The sequence below is a fragment of the Mustela nivalis genome (genome assembly GCF_964662115.1).
Source record: "Mustela nivalis genome assembly, chromosome: 1".
Lineage (NCBI taxonomy): Eukaryota > Metazoa > Chordata > Mammalia > Carnivora > Mustelidae > Mustela > Mustela nivalis.
In genome coordinates this window covers 4047397-4062780 of record NC_139020.1, presented here as the reverse complement: position 1 = coordinate 4062780, position 15384 = coordinate 4047397, and the positions used below count along the sequence as shown (strand labels likewise).

At 52.4% G+C, this 15384-nt stretch overlaps 1 protein-coding gene and 1 long non-coding RNA gene across 5 annotated transcripts in view; one reads left to right on the top strand and one right to left on the bottom strand.

The window, feature by feature from the left end:
• Positions 1-972: 972 nt before the first annotated feature.
• LOC309860264 lies at positions 973-5575 on the bottom strand. Its single transcript, XR_014309288.1, has 3 exons — positions 3829-5575; positions 2554-2721; positions 973-1907 (listed from the first exon to the last, which is right to left on the bottom strand). It is a non-coding gene; the product is annotated as an uncharacterized lncRNA (long non-coding RNA).
• An 85-nt stretch (positions 5576-5660) lies between these two features.
• Positions 5661-15384, top strand: part of MX1 (MX dynamin like GTPase 1) — a gene marked incomplete at its 3' end in the record, with an annotated part of 29450 nt that continues 19726 nt past the window's right edge. Inside the window, exons 1-4 of one of the 4 annotated variants that reach the window (XM_082721944.1) lie at positions 5661-5902; positions 9538-9618; positions 11004-11115; positions 14897-15089. In XM_082721944.1, the coding sequence (XP_082578070.1) occupies positions 11026-11115; positions 14897-15089 (283 nt within the window). In that variant the 5' untranslated portion in view covers positions 5661-5902; positions 9538-9618; positions 11004-11025. Of the gene's footprint in view, positions 5903-6021; positions 6127-7494; positions 7652-9537; positions 9619-11003; positions 11116-14896; positions 15090-15384 lie in introns of those variants that run through there. The other 3 variants (XM_082721947.1, XM_082721946.1, XM_082721945.1) reach the window with 3 other exon arrangements.

The window sequence follows — 15384 nt, the reverse complement described above, 5'->3', positions numbered from 1 at the left end:
GGCTGCAGGAGCACCGCGTTTACAGACGGTCTGGCCACCGTGGGAGTCCGGCCAGTCTCTCCCAGCTTCCCTTACCCTGTGACACCTTCCCTTCTCCAGGACTTCCCGTCTTGTTTCTACCCTGTGAGACCCTAGGATGCCCCTTTCGGCATGCACAGCGACACAGTCAGATGGTAATCTATCACTATGTAACAAAGTATCCCAAGCTCTAGCCCCCCAAATTTCCTGTCTTGGTGTCTTGGGATCAGGGACTCATGTGTTCTTCAGCGGGTGCCACTGACTCCCGGTGGTGTCTCAGGGAGCCAGTCCAGGGGCAGGCCAGGCGCCTGCTCTCTTAGCCGGAGGCTCGGCGGCAGGAGGACCGACCTCGTGATGGGCTGAAGAACGGCCCCCCAGGTAGCCGGGCCCTAATCCCTGGCACCTGTGACTGAGCAGAACCGCGTACAGTCTCTGCGCAGGAGCGATTCCGTGCTGAGGCTCCATTTTACCTTCCGGCTAATGAACTCTTGAACTGGGTCGGAATCCAGAATCGTTTTACAAGGGGCTGATCATAAGATCCAGCAAAACGACTGGCATTCGGCCACAGACTGATGATATGAACTCTAGGAAGACGAAGAGTTAATGAGTGCAGCCAGGGATACGTTTGTTTGAAGACAGGGAGAAAAGAATCCTTCAGCTGGTGATCGAAAGAGGCTCAGCCAGTCAGCACTGAATTCATGGGGTTTTTTCTTCCTTTCCTGAATCATGTGACTGCCTCCTTCTTCTTTCTCATAAAGCCCCCTTGCTTTCCCTACCCAAGCCAGACACTTTTCTGGTTACTCTGGAATATGCACTCCCAGAGTCGCAATTCAGCCGGACACTTTTCTGGTTACTCTGGAATATGCACTCCCAGAGTCGCAATTCGGAGGCCCCAAATGAAGGCCCTTGCCTTCTCCGAGCTTTGCCCTTCTTCCTCAGGTAGCAGCTACTGTGTTCATTTTTTTAAAAATACTTTGTTTCTTTATACACCTTGAGCAGGTGGAGGGGCAGAGGGAGAGAGAGAGAATCTCAAGCAGACACCATGCTGAGTGCAGAGCTGGACATGGGCTCGAACTTATGACTCTGAGATCATGACCTGAGCTGAAATCAAGAGTCAGAGGCTCAATCAACTGAGCCACCCAGCCGCCCCAGAAGGCGCGGGGGGGGGGGGCAGCTACTTGAAGTGGAGAAAGGGTCTCTACGGGTCTGAGGAAGCTACAGACCTTGAGATGGGGAGAGGACCCCGAATTATCCAGGTGGGCGCCAGATGCCATCCCAGGTGTCCTCATGAGAGGGAGAAGGAGCAAGAGGGGCTACAGGGAAGTCAGCGCAAAGAAGGAGCCGATGGGAAGATGCTGGCTTTGGAGAAGGAGGAAGGAGCCCCAAGCCAAGACAGGCAAGGAACGCAGCTCTCGAAGCTGGATAAGGTGAAGAGAAGCGCTCTGTCCAGAGTTAGGGGAGCACAGCGCAGTCAGGGGAGCTTCAGCCCCTGGGAAACTGACCCTGGGCTTCTGACTTCAAAACTAGGAGAGTAAGTGTCTGTTGTTTTAAGCCACCGAGTTTGTGGCAATTTGTTACCATAACTGCGAGAAACCAACACGGCCCCCAAGCTCCCTCGCCTGTCTGCGGGTGGCTGTGGCCAGAGACGTGGGTTCCTTGCCACATCACATGTCGGTCCATTGGCAAAACACGGCAGCCCAAATGCAAGGGCTCTGGGGTTATCAGGATCGGGATGGCATTTGGTCCGTAGAATTGACTGGGTTTTTCTGAAAGCTGCTCAACCGAGTGGGACGCCAGGCAGTGTGGAAATCTGTTCCCATCATGGTACCTGAACACGGAAGACGTCTTAGAAATGCTTTTTGGAGCAATGAGTGATGACGGGCGGGTGCCTGCAAAGGCGACACAGAGAACAGGAAGGCTCATGAGAACGTGGAAAGGAGCCTCCATCTCTCACGAGTCGGTGATTTGGGGCAAAGAGGTCCACTTCTCTGAGCCTTCCCTTGCTATTTGAGTCTGTCTCTGTTGGAGATCTTCTGTGTAAAGAAATCGGCCCAGTAATACGGCATGAACGCTCCACAGCCAAGGAATGGCACTTTTAATAAAGCTACTGTGTGAGGGCCTCTCCTCTTCCTACACTATAGATGGCCGCCCACTTTCCATAGTAGGCAAGCATCCCACTTTTTTCTTGTTTTCTTTTCTTTTTTTTTTTTTTTTAAGATTTTACTTATTTATTTGACAGAGACACAGTGAGAGAGGGAACACAAGCAGGGGGAGCGGGAGAGGAAGAAGCAGGCTTCTTACTGAGCAGGGAGTCCAATGTGGGACTCCATCCCAGGACCCTGAGATCATGACCTGAGCAGAAGGCAGACGCTTAACTACTGAGCCACCCAGGCATCCCATATAGTATGAAATACTGAGCCCAGCTGCAGGCAAGAGGAGGAAGGAGGCAGCCTGGGTTGGAATTTGAGAACTGGCGGAAAGAAAAGGGAAGGCCCTTGGGAAAAGTCCTGGGAAGGCAGGTCAGAGGGCTCCTACCTCCCGAATCGGAAAAATAAGCTTTCACAAGGTGCCTGGAGAGTCCCCTGAAAATGCAGACTGATTCAGAGTTCGGGGTGGCCCTAGACCCTGCAGGTCTCACCGGCTTCCAGGTGATGTCAACGCCGCTGGCCTCTCCTTTGAGAAGCACGAATCTATGATTCGGGTCTACGGAGGAGAAAACAAAACCGGGCCAAAGGCTCCCTACTCTGGGCTCGCGCTCCGGGCAGCACGCAGGGGACGCTGCGCGGGACCTCGGGCACTGCTCTGCCCTTCCGCCTGGACGCCCCGCGAGCGCCGCCCCCACCAGCCCACACCCCCTCCCAACACTGCTCCCTCCCCGTCCCCGGCCCCGGCAAAACCGCGCCAGGCAGAGCTGGACGTCGGGGAAGAGCCCCGGCCAGAGGGCCTCCAGCCGCCCCCCGTTCCCCCTCCGGCCCCGCCCCTCCCCCTCCGGCCCCGCCCCTCCCCCTCCGGCCCCGCCCCGCCCCCTCCGGCCCCGCCCCCTCCGGGGCACCCGCAGGACCGTTTCCCGGCAGAGGGGACATCCGGGAGGAGCCCGGGTCTGAGAGCCTGGGCCGTCGCCGCCCCTCGTCCGCCCGTCGCCGCCCCTCGTCCTCCGACTCCGCTCGTTTCCCGCCTCCCGGCGCCGCCCCTCCTCCCCGGCCTCGCCCCTCCCCCTCCCGGCGCCGCCCCTCCCCCCCCCCCCCCGGCCTCGCCCCCTCCTCCCCCCGGCCTCGCCCCCTCCTCCCGCTCTCTGACGTCCGGTTCTGCAGTCCGAGAAGCAGGGAAACCGAAACTGAAGCCGAGTTGTCTAGGAAACGCGAGGTCGGGCAGCAGGTGCTTGGGGTAATTCCCCGGGGTCACCAGAGAGCCCTGTCTGCTGGATGACTCCCACCATCATTCATCCGGTAGTTCTTTCTAGAAACATCTATCATGCTGTGGGCCGCGAACTCTGCTAGATCCCTGGGCCTGGTGCTGCCTGCCCTGCGGACAGCCTGGCGGCGTTCACAGAGGTCAAGGCAGTGTGATGAGGCTCCGTGCCATGGTTGGGATGGGAGGGAACCCGGGGCTCTCCGGGAGCCGGTGCCCTAGGTCTGGGGAAGACGGCGGAGCCTGTGGGCTGAGAAAATGCTCGGCGCGCAGGGGTAGGAGGGGGAGCCCCTTGAGCTGGAGGGCTTGTGCGTAGGGAGCAAGGTGTTACCTTGGGGGGGGGGGGCTGAGCCAGGTGAGGCTGGGCGTGGACAGGCCTGGCACACCTTTGGAATATCTTACCTGCTCCCACCCTGCTGTGGGGCCCCCTGCCGCATGGAAGCTGCCCCCCCCCCCCCCCCGCTTCCCTGGGGCGCTGACACCGGTGTGGAGATAGGGAGTCGCGCCTGGGGGCGTGCCTGGCTCTCCATGAACCCCAACGTGGCCGTCCCCGGCGGGTCAGGCCAGGCCCGGCAGGTGAAGAAAGGGTTGGACAAGGTCCAGCGAGACCTGACAGGTCCTGGTAGCTGTGACGGCACTGGCCGCAGTGAGTGGCGTCCCTGGGATTGTGTGCTCCTTCGTTTCCTGTGGATGCTGTGTTTTGGTCAGCTGCCTTTGAACGGGCCCAGGAAACAACAGGAAGAGGGCAGTAGAACCCAGAGCCCCGGGCCAGCTGCACCTTCAGTCTGCACAGCAGACAGCTCACCCACCAACCCCGGTCCTCACCCTGGCATTATTAACTCGTTCCACCTTGTTGTCACATATGCCCCAAGTCCTGTCTGATTTCGTTCATTCCTCAAAGTGTGGCTGGGGAGAGAGCCGTGTGTTTGAAGAAGTACTGTCGTTGGTCGGAGGCACCTCTTGTCTCTTCCGGGGCCTGCTCACACTGTCCCGTGTCCGCGCACTGATGATGGGAAGAGCCTGTGTTCTCCCCCCAGGACCCTAACACAGGGCCCTGCAGAGCAAGGGGACTTCAGCTATATTGTGGGGCCCCCTTCCCTCCCACCAACACTTGCCCTGACCTGGAGCTGAGGCGGGTTCTGGGCTTGTGAGTGGACCGGGAGTGACCCTTCCTAACAGTCTTTGGGGAGCTTGTTGTCTGCAACTCTGAGCTGAGCTAAGGAGCATGGAGGCAGGGGCCCGCCCCTTCCAAAGGGGAATGGTGCTCCCCACCCACAGAGGGTCACCCTTGGGCCTGCTTGTCCTCAATTCCACCTTCCATCCACCTCCATCCTGGAGAAATCAGATGCGCCCGACTCAAAAGAGGACTGGAGGTGGGCCGGGAGGGAGACGCGGGTCTAGTGAAAATTAATAAAGAGAAGCTCACGGAAGTGGATTCCGGATGCTGGGTGGGGAGGCTGATAGCGGAGCCGTGCCACTGGGAGTCGGTGACAGGAATGGTCGTGAATCACAGACCCGGTGGGAGACTGCAGCAGGTGAGAACCATCCGTCACGGCCCCACAGGGAAGGGGGGTGCATCCCCCACCAGCCATCGGCCACCCCTGCAACTCAGCCAGCCAGAAGCCGCCATCGGCCCAATGCTTGCCTTTCTCCAGCAGACTTCTGTTCAAAACCCCCCAACCAGCTGCCTCCATCTTCTCCACAACATAATGTTCCCCTCGTCTGTTCCACTTGCCTGTGGTTTTGCTGTAGCTTGCTTGTCCCAATTTACAATTTTTGTGCTGTTCCCAAATAAACCCATCCTGTGGTGGTGAAATAACTTATTATTATTATTTTTTATTTGTAAGGATAAGAGCTTTCTGCATGGGGAGGGGAAGTTGGCTGGGAGAGCAGTGTTGGGGGGGCAGGTGTGGGTCACTGACGTAGGATGCTTGCGAATCCCTGCAGGTCCCGGAGCGATCCAGAGGAACCGCTGGCAGAATCTAGACCCCCAGTGATTAGTGCACCTGCTCGAAGCCCAGACATTAAGGGACTGCCCAGGTTCACGGCTGCCTTCGGCTCTGGATGGCTCAAGGCTCATAAGGCAGCAGTTCTCAAACTGGCTTCCGAGGCCCCGCACCTGAGTTTCTGATTCCGCAGGTCGTGGCCCCAGAATCTGCATTTCCCTCCAGTTCCCAGGGATGCGAGGGCGCGGCCCGGGGAGGGGCTGGAGCGCAACCGGGGCGCCACGCAGAGGCCGCAGGGGGACCCTGATGGACAGGCACCCGGCGGTCGAGGGGAGGCCGTGCGGGGTGGGCCGTTCGGTTTCGTTTCTGCGCCGCGCGGGCCCCCCTCCCTCGCTTCCAGGGGAGTTTCGTTTCTGGGCGGCGGCGGCGGCGGCGGCGGGGGTGGGGGCGGGCGGGCAGTGAGGGGCGGCGCCTGGCGCTGCATAAAAGCGGAGGGGCTGCCGGGGGCACTCGCGGCTGTGCGGGGACCGGTGAGTGTCGCGCTCCTGCGTCGGGCACCCCTGGGTCCCGGCACCTTCCAGCGAGCTGGGGGAGGGGGTGGTAGGGGTGGAGGGGGATGGCTGCGGAGACCAGCGCCCTGGTGGGGGGGGGGGGGGTTGCAGAAGCTGGTCACGCTGATGGTGCTGATGATGGCCGTGATGGAGGCGCGCGCCGGGCTCGAGCACGCCTGATTCTGCTTCTCGCCAGCAAACAGGTTGCTAAGCCTCCTGATGACTCATCAGAAACGCCCCCCCCCCTCCGCCCCATTGCCACCCGCCCAAACCTGGGGGCTTTTCTGCTGGGGGAGGTGGGCAGGCGGAGGGGATGGCGGCCAAGGGGGTCTCCCAGGGAGCCAGTCAAGGGGTGCGCACTAAGAAAGTTTCACATCCACCGCTGCGGGGCCTGCAAGCCCACCTCAAAGGAGGACCACCGCTTGGATTCTTTTATATTTCCTGCCATTAAACCTCAAAATAAGCGTTTATTTTTGCCAGCAACACTGGGTTTATTGGGGGAATGGCCGAGATCTGCAATCCGGGACACACAGGCTCTGGCCAAAGTGCAGACACGTCCCACCAACAAAAGGACAGGAGCGTTGTTTTCTGGAAGGGGGTTGGGAGGGGCTGTTGGACCCCAGGTCCCCTGGAGAAATGCAAGGGTTTCAGGGTGGTGGCAGGCTCCTGTTGGCCAGGTTGCAGGAGTGGCCGATCTGTTGTAGGAGACGCAGTGAGCCTCCTTCCCGGTCGGGCCGGAATTGATGATTCTCTTCTGTTGGGGTGTGTAATTCACAGTCCTGGGGATGACTGAGGGGGAACGAAGGGTGCAGACCCCTTCTGACCTCCCACTACTTAAGTGAGATGTTAATTTTGTTACGTTTTACATTGCTAAGGAGTGCAAACCAGGCAAGACAACAGTGGGGTTGCGTAGATGAGGGTCTGCGCTAACCTGCGGGCCACGGGGAGGCTAGAGTGGAGGGTCCGCGCTAGAGGGCGTTCTGAGCAGCCGAGCCGCCCACGGGGACCGAGGGGCAGGTGGGAGGACCGAGGCTTCTGGCGAGGTGCCCTGCCCAACATACCCCCAACCCAGGGGGTGGAAGGTTGCCCGGGGTCTCCCTTTGCTGTGGCTTGTGCAGTGGGGTCGGCCTGAGGGGGTGGGGACCTGCTAATTTTCCAGAATGGAGGAAGGTAAGACAGTCTTGGGACCTGGCAGAGGGAACCAGGCTCTGAGACCGGCCCTCCCCACCAGAGACGACCTCTGAGCTGTGCATGTGGGATTCCCGGAATTACCTGGTCAAATTTTAAGTCGGATTTTTGTCAGAAGCAGGGTCAAGTGATGCTAGCCCCCAGCTGTCACTCCCAAATGGCTCCTAAAATGTCTAACTGTGTCAGCTTTCCACTTTGGAGCAGAGCTGCTGGCCATGGCCAGCCACCCCTGTCATCTGCACAGCACCCCCCTCGCCATTTTCTTCCTGGCTTCCCTCCCCCCACCTCCGGGCACTGAGCTCAGCATCGTTAGGTAGAGAACATCAGGTCTAATGTACTAGATATTCTCCCCTTCCCTCACAAAAAAAAAAAAAAAAGAAGAAGAAGAAGAAAAGAAAGTAAATGTCTGGGTTTTTGGAAGGCAGAACGCTCTCAAGAGAAGAAGTAAATTTAAGTTCTGCCAGGATTATTTTTAAGACTGGACTTAATTTTGTTGGGCAAGTTTCGGACTTTGGATCAGGCATTCAGCAGGATGCATTGGTAGGTTTTTTTTTTTTTTTTTTAAGGTTTTGTTTATTTATTTGACAGACAGAGATCACGAGTAGGCAGAGAGGCAGGCGTTGGAGGGGGGAGGGAGCAGGCTTCCTGCTGAGGAGAGACCCCAATGCCGGGCTTGATCCCAGGACCCTGGATCATGACCTGAGCTGAAGGCAGAGGCTTTAACCCACTGAGCCACCCAGACACCCCTGGTAGGTGGTTCTAATTAGAGATTGGACCTAATAAGAGGCTTTCCCACAAGGGAAGTGACACACTGAGCACCCCTGGAGGCCACCCCTACTCCCTGCCACAGAGATTCCCCAGTGACGCTGCTGGGGGATGGTGTCCAGGTCTGGAAGCCGCTGGCAAACTTCTACCCTCTGGAACCCAAAATGCCAGGTCAGCGGACAGCCGCCTCCGTGAACAGCAGACATGGAGTGTTGACAGACCTGCCCTAGCTCGGTTCTCTACTTCCTGCCCCAAACCCTGGCAGTGAGAGAAGAGGTTCCCTGGCTGCTAGGGGGTGAGGAAGATGAGTGTGGACAGAGGTGTGCGGGTGGCGTGTCTACCTCAGAACGCCCCGAAGTCTTGTCTGTAAACACAAGACATTATATGAGCGGTTTGGGGCTGAGAGCTTGACTCCATCGAGGCCAAAATGAGTGAACGCATTCAGTTCGGTCTGACAGCGGTAGCGGGATGCTGATGGGTAGTAAGAAACGGGCTTTAATTCCTGAGATCGCCCTGCTCCTGAGATCCAAACTGGTCTTCAGAGGTGACCTCTGAAAGGGTGCAAACATCTAAGAGGTACAGATAAGACTTTGAGTTCAAGGAATTGTCAACATATGACACAGAGGAGGGGCATATATTCGCAAAATCCTCTATTCACCAAATTTGAACCCATGGTCATGGCAGGGCAAGCCCTGGGGACCACCGATGTCACCTCTCTGGGTGCATGAGGGCCAACTGAGGCAGCTGCGGTCTTCAGCCTGGGGCCCCAATCCGGGACCTCCTGAGCACCCAAAGCATTTCCAAAGGCATGGTGGGGGAGGAAGGGGTAAGGAAATAAATTTCCAGATTGCTCTATTCCATAAGTACTCTTTGTAATTGACTGCTTTCCAAAAAACCTTTCTCCTGCTTGTGATGAAAGGAACACGTCCCCTCCCTAGTTCTCTCAACTGCCTCAATATTTATTTATTATTTATTTATTTATGTTTGTTAATTTGAGAGCAAGAGCATGAGCAGGAGGGGCAGAGAGAATCTCAAACAGACCCCACGCACTGGCTGCGGAGCCCAACTCGGGCTCAATCCCCATACCCCGAGATCACGACCCAAGCAGAAGCCAAGAGTTGGTTACCCAACTGACTGCACCTTCCAGGTGCCCCTCAACTACCCCCCAAATTAAAGGAAGACTGCAGAGCTCCTGGACGAGGGTCTCATGAAGGAAAGCACAGAGAGCATCCGAAAAAAAGTCACGATTCAGGGGCGCCTGGGTGGCTCAGTCAGTTAAGCGGCTACCTTCCGCTCAGGTCAGGATCCCAGCAGGGTCCTGGGTTGACTCCCTGCTTAATGGAGAGCCAGCTTCTTCCTCTCCCTCTGCCTGCCTTTCTGCCTACTAGTGCTCTTGTCTCTATATCTTTCAAATAAATAAAATCTTTTTAAAAAAAAAAATCATTGATTCGGGCAGTAAATTTACAGTAAGGCTCTCTGCCTTATGCATCTATCTTAGAACTAAAATATTTAAGATTTACCAAAAGGATTCCGAGAACTATGGCCTTGCCTCAATGCGCGTCCCCTGCACATGGTTCTCTGCCAGGGGACCTTCCCTTGATGAGCACTCACGTTTATTCACCCATTTGTGGTCTAATTTGTAAAATTTGCATGATTTCAAGGAGGTGTGGGAGAACGATTCTGCGTTTCTGCCTCAACTAGTCAGCGATACGTCGTCAAGTTAAAAGGGAGGTGTAGTGGAGGTAAGCAGGTGCTTTTTATTTTTCATAACATTTATTTCAAGTTATGGAAATTTTTTCACTTACTTTTATCCGAGGTTATTAGGGATAGAAAATGTAATATTTAGAGACGTGTGGTCCCAGACATTTTAAAAAATGAATTCCAAATTACGTACGTATGTGTTTTTTGGATACAGACGAGTATGCTAAAGTGGTTGATTAACTTCTTTCCAAACAAAATGATACTGTATCTGTACCGTATCTGTATGAGAAGGCGGATGTTAGCCGAACCTATTGTGGTAATCAGAATAGGTTCAAGATACAGAAAATATTTAAATCAAACCGTCATGTTTACGCCTGAAACTTACACAGCGATCAGTGTCAATTACTTCTCAATAAAACTGGAAAAAAAACAGAATAAAGTAAAGGACCTTAAGATACACTCATATGGGAGAAGTGGAATAGAAACATGAAGTCGGGCGCAAAGACGGCAGACTGAAAGAACTTCAAGTTCGGGCGTTTTTGTTTTTTTTTTCAACTATCAAATTTCTCCAAGTTTCAGAATCTCACAGCTCCATTGGGAGTGGTATTATAATAATTTTACTTTTGCATGTGAATTTTAGTTCATTTTATTTTTTTAAAACATTTTATTTATTTATTTGAGAGAGAGACTGCACACATGTGTGCACCCATACTGCAGGGTTGGGGTTGGGGGGCGGCAAAGGGAAGGAGAAGCAGGCTCCCTGCTGGGCAGGGAGGCTGGACCCTGGAATCATGACCCGAGCCAGAGGCAGATGCTTAACCCACTGAGCCTCCCAGGGGCCCCTACATGTGAATCTTTTTTATTTATTTATTTATTATTTATTTGACAGACAGAGATCACAAGTAGGCAATGAGGCAGGTGCAGGGGAGCGGGGTGCAGGGAAGCAGGCTCCCTGTTGAGCAGAGAGCCCGATGAAGGGCTTAGTGATGCGGGGCTCCTTGAGCAGAGAGCCCGATGCGGGCTCTATTCGGGGCTCCATCCCAGGACCCTGGGATCATGACCTGAGCCAAAGGCAGAGGCTTTAACCCGCTGAGCCACCCAGGCACCCCTACATGTGAATCTTAAAAACACATCCATCATTTCATTCTTTGCCACTATTTAAATGTGTGGCGAAAAAATTTTTAGTGTTCAACCTAAAATTGTAACAGGAAATACCTAGCTGGAAGGACTCCTCAGGGGTCTGAGAGCACATTCCTAAAGACAGTTGAGCCAGAAGGCAGGTGTGTTCCCATCCGTCATTTGGCTCTTTGTCATTTTTTCCCCAGTCCCTGCAGAGTTGAGGAGCCCCCAGTGTGTCCAGTGGTGTGGTTCAGGATTGAAGGTGCTGGCTTCAGAATTGTCTTAACACTCATGTGCTTGATTGTAGGTTGCACTGATAGAGGAAGAAGATGGTTAATTCTACAGGAAAAATCACGGACTCAGACCCTGGTCTGATACTGAATGGACTTGCCGATAAGGCAGAGAAAAATCCAGACATGGTAAGTTGCTGCCTGAGCACCTCTGTCCGTGTGGACAGGAGCTGTGCTGGGGGCTGTCCTTGTCGACCCCCGAGATGCTGCCTCCTTGTCTCTCCCACCATGCTTGCCTGTGAGATCCCTCCTCTGTTCGGCCAGGGCCCCTGTGGCAGCCCGGCGTGGTATTGACACTTGGCCTTGGCCGACACTGGTTGCTGGGATGCAGTTTCAGCCTGGGAAGCCAGGGGAGATGCTGAATGCTGACGGGCTCCCTTAGGAACTGGCCTGGGCTCTGCGCCCAAGGTCATTACCCTCTTTCGGGGTGACCCCATCTTCATAATCAATGCTAAATAATATCTGAAACAATATTAAAAGCCACATAGAAAGACATAGAAAGATAAGAAGGTCCCCAGTATCACGTCCCTTGCCGGACTGTAACCAGCAGCCTGTGGGGCAGTAGGAACTCACCCCACCCACACCCTCGTGCTTGGCTGGAGTTTGGCCTTTCTTGGTCACCTTGAATGTGCGTGTCTTGTAATCCAGCGATTCCGTTTCTAGCTAGAGACCTTGGTTCTCCATGTGTGGCCCCCACACCAGCATCCTCGGGGAAGTCTGAAATGCAAATGTGTTTGTAATGTAGATATCATCCAGAAGCATCGCCCTTCCCTAGACCTAAAGAACTAGGAGCTCCAGGGGTGGGGCCTACCGGCTGTGTTTCAACCGGCCCTCCAGGTGATCCTGTCTGTGGTCAGGTATGAGAACCACTCAGACACTCCTACAGGGACCCGCCGAGAGCCATCTTCATAGGGGTGTTGTTTATGATAGCGAAATCCAGAATCGATACAAGTGTGCGGGGATGGTGGACGCATCTGTAGGTAGCAGGATGCTCGTGGGCAGGATCCTCTTTAGGAGTGGGAATCTAGGCACGGAGACCTGAAACACCATAGTGGCGAAACAGAGCCAAGGCACAGAAGAAATGTGTGGTGTGGTCCCATTTACGTGAAGTTCCAAGTCAGGCAGCAGGAAGCCGTGTATGGCTTCAAGTAGGTGGTAAAACCATCAAGAAGAACAAGAATGTGGTTCTCAGAGCCTCAGGATGGAGGGACCTTCGGGGGGGGAGGGGTAACCCCAGGAAGGGGATGGGGGAGGGCACAGGGACTGTCCGGCACGCTGTGATTATGGGTTTTCTTAATTCAGGGAGTTGTTTCATGCAATATCACTATTATTCATGTTGTATAAACTCTTGTGAATGGGTGATTTAAGGAAAAGGAAACAAGGGGCGCCTGGGCGGCTCAGTCGTTAATGTCTGCCTTCGGCTCAGGTCACGATCCCAGGGCCCTGGGATCAAGCCCCACCTTGGGCTCCCCATTCAGTGGGAAGCCTGCTTCTCCCTCTGCCTCTCCCCCTGCTTTGGTTCCCTCTCTCGCTGTTTCTGTCTCTGTCATATAAATAATTAAAATCTTAAAAAAAAAAAATGAAAACAAAAAAGGAACCCAGGAGGAAGGCTAAGTGGGAGGCTGGTGGGTACAAAGGTATAGCCAGGCCACCATGGGGCTGTCCCTGGGGGGGTGAGCTCCAGACCCTTCGGAAGCTTGCTACAGCAGGCGCTTGCTGCAGCCGTGGCCAGGAGGCTCTTCTTCATGCCTGTTGCTTTAAGGGAGAGAGATTGAGGTCAGGGTAATATACGAGGAGGACAAGTGGGGACATCCAGACATCCAGAAATGTGAGGGAGAGAAGGGAGAACTACTAAGAGCAGGTTAGCATTAGGGGGGCCCAGGGAAGGAAATCTGTTAGCTCTCAACAGCAAGGGGCTTGTGGATGAACGAAATATAAATAGCTTCTGACCATGATATAAAGGAACTATTAAAACTTAGGTATATTACGAAGCCCATTCTCATATTTTCTTCTTAATCAGGTTGTTTTCTTGTCAAGTTTTGAGAGTTCTTTATATATTCTGCGCCTAAGTCCTTTGCCAAATAGCTGTTTTGCAAACATTTTCTCCCAGATTATGGCTTACTTTTATTCTCTTAATGGTCTTCTTGAAAGATTGGATGTTTTTGATTTTGATGAAGTCTGATTTATTGATGGTTCTTTTATGAATTGTGCTTTGGGGGCCATAGCTAAGAAAACAGGTCCTAATCAACAGCCACAGAGATTTTTCTCCTGTTTTCTTCTAAAAGTTCTGTAGTTTGGGGTTTTGCATTTAAATCTATGATCCATTGGAGGATAGTTTTTTATATAGTGTGGAGGATAGGTACAAAGTTGTTTGGTGTGTGGATGCCCAGTTGGCCAAGCACCGTTTGTTTTAAGTCTTGTCTTTCCACTGCATTGCCCTTGTACTTTCGTCAAAAATCAGTTGGCCATAGATAATGTCAGTTTATTTCTGAAATACATGTTCTGTCCTATTGATCTCTTTCTCCTTTTTTATACTGATATCACATTGTTTGGTTACTGAAGCTTTTTAAATAAATATTGAAATGAGGTAATGTTAGCCTTCCTACTTTATTCTTCTTTTTCAAAATCACTTTGACTGTTCTAGGCATACTTAGACCATTTATATTTATTGTGGTTGTTAATGTAATTAAGTTTGAGAAGATTGTTTTGCTATTAGCTTTCTCCTTGACCTATCTGTATTTTATTTCCCCTTTCCTCTGTTCCTACCTTCTTTCAAAGTAATCAGATTATTTTTTATGATCTTTTTATCTCATTTATTGGTGTATTAAATATGCCTATTTTAGGGTTTATGGTATACATCTTTAACTAATCAAGTCTACCTTGAAGTGGGAGTATGTGATTTCCTGTTTAAACAAGAACCTTAGAACCGTATGCTTCCAAACCATATCCTTCCATTTCTCCCCTCCCAGCCTTCGTGCTGTTTTCTTTTTTAGAAGATTTTATTTATTTATTTGAGAGCGACAGAGAGAATACACAAGCAATGGGGGGAGGGACACAGGCAGAGGGAGAAGCAGACTCCCTGCTGAAGCAGGGACCCTGACATGGGACTCGATCCCAAGACCCTGAGATCATGACCTGAGCCAAAGGCAGATGTTCAACCGACTGAGCTACCCAAAACCTGCCTTAATGCTATTTTTATCATGAATTTTAATTTGACTCTATTACAAACCCCAAACATATGTTCTTATTATTTCTATTTGGTCATATGTCTTTTAAAGATATGTGAGGTATTCTAAAAAAAGTATAGTAACCATTTCTGACATCGATTTCTTTGTGGTGATTCAGATTTTCATTCAGTCTCATTTTCCTTCTGGTAGAAGGACTCTAATATTCCCTGTGGTGCTGATCTGCTGGTGAGGAATTCATTCACTTTTTTATGTCTGAAAAAGTTTCTGTCTTCATTTGTTAAAAAGATATTTTAGCTAGGTATAGTTCTAGGTTGATGGATTATTCCCCCCAGTATTTAAAAATGTTATTCCCACTATCTTCTTGTTTGATTATTTCTGATGAGAAATCTGCTGTGTACATCTAATCTTTGCTCTTCAGTGCCTAACATGTTCTCTGGCTGTTTGAACCACTTTCTCTCCATCACCAGTTTCGAGCAATTTGATTAAAATGGGCCTTGGTACTGTTTCCTATGCTTAGGGTTCATTGAGCTTCTTGGGTCTTTGGGTTAATCATTCAAGTTTGGGAAATTTTTATCAATTATTTCTTTTAATATTTCTTTCTGCTCCTTTCCCGTTCTCTTTTGTGAGCTCCATGAACCTATGGTATTTGGCTGATTGAAGTCTGTTTTGATAGAAAATGATCTGCAGGCCATGATGGAATTCTTTGATTCTGCTTCCTTTAGGAGCCTGAGAACAGCCTGTGTAACCACTATGAGGAGAAGGTACGCCCCTGCATCGACCTCATCGACTCCCTGCGGGCCCTGGGCGTGGAACAGGACCTGGCCCTGCCCGCCATCGCCGTCATTGGGGACCAGAGCTCGGGCAAGAGCTCCGTGCTGGAGGCTCTGTCAGGGGTCGCTCTCCCCAGAGGCAGCGGTAAGCACCTGTCCTGTGTATTAGTCAGCTCAGGCTGCCCTAACAAGATGCCACAGATTGGGAGGCTAAAAAACAGAAATTTATTTCTTATAGTTCTGGAGGCTGGAAGTCCAAAATCTAGGTGTTGGCTGGGTTGGTTTCTCCCATAGCCTTTCTCCTCACACGGGTGACCATCTTATCATTGTGTCCTCATACGGACTTTAGTCTGTGCACACATGTCTGGGATCTCTTTTCTTTTTTGGATGGATGCCAGTCATATTGGTTAAGGCTCCACTCTTAAGACCTCATTTAACCA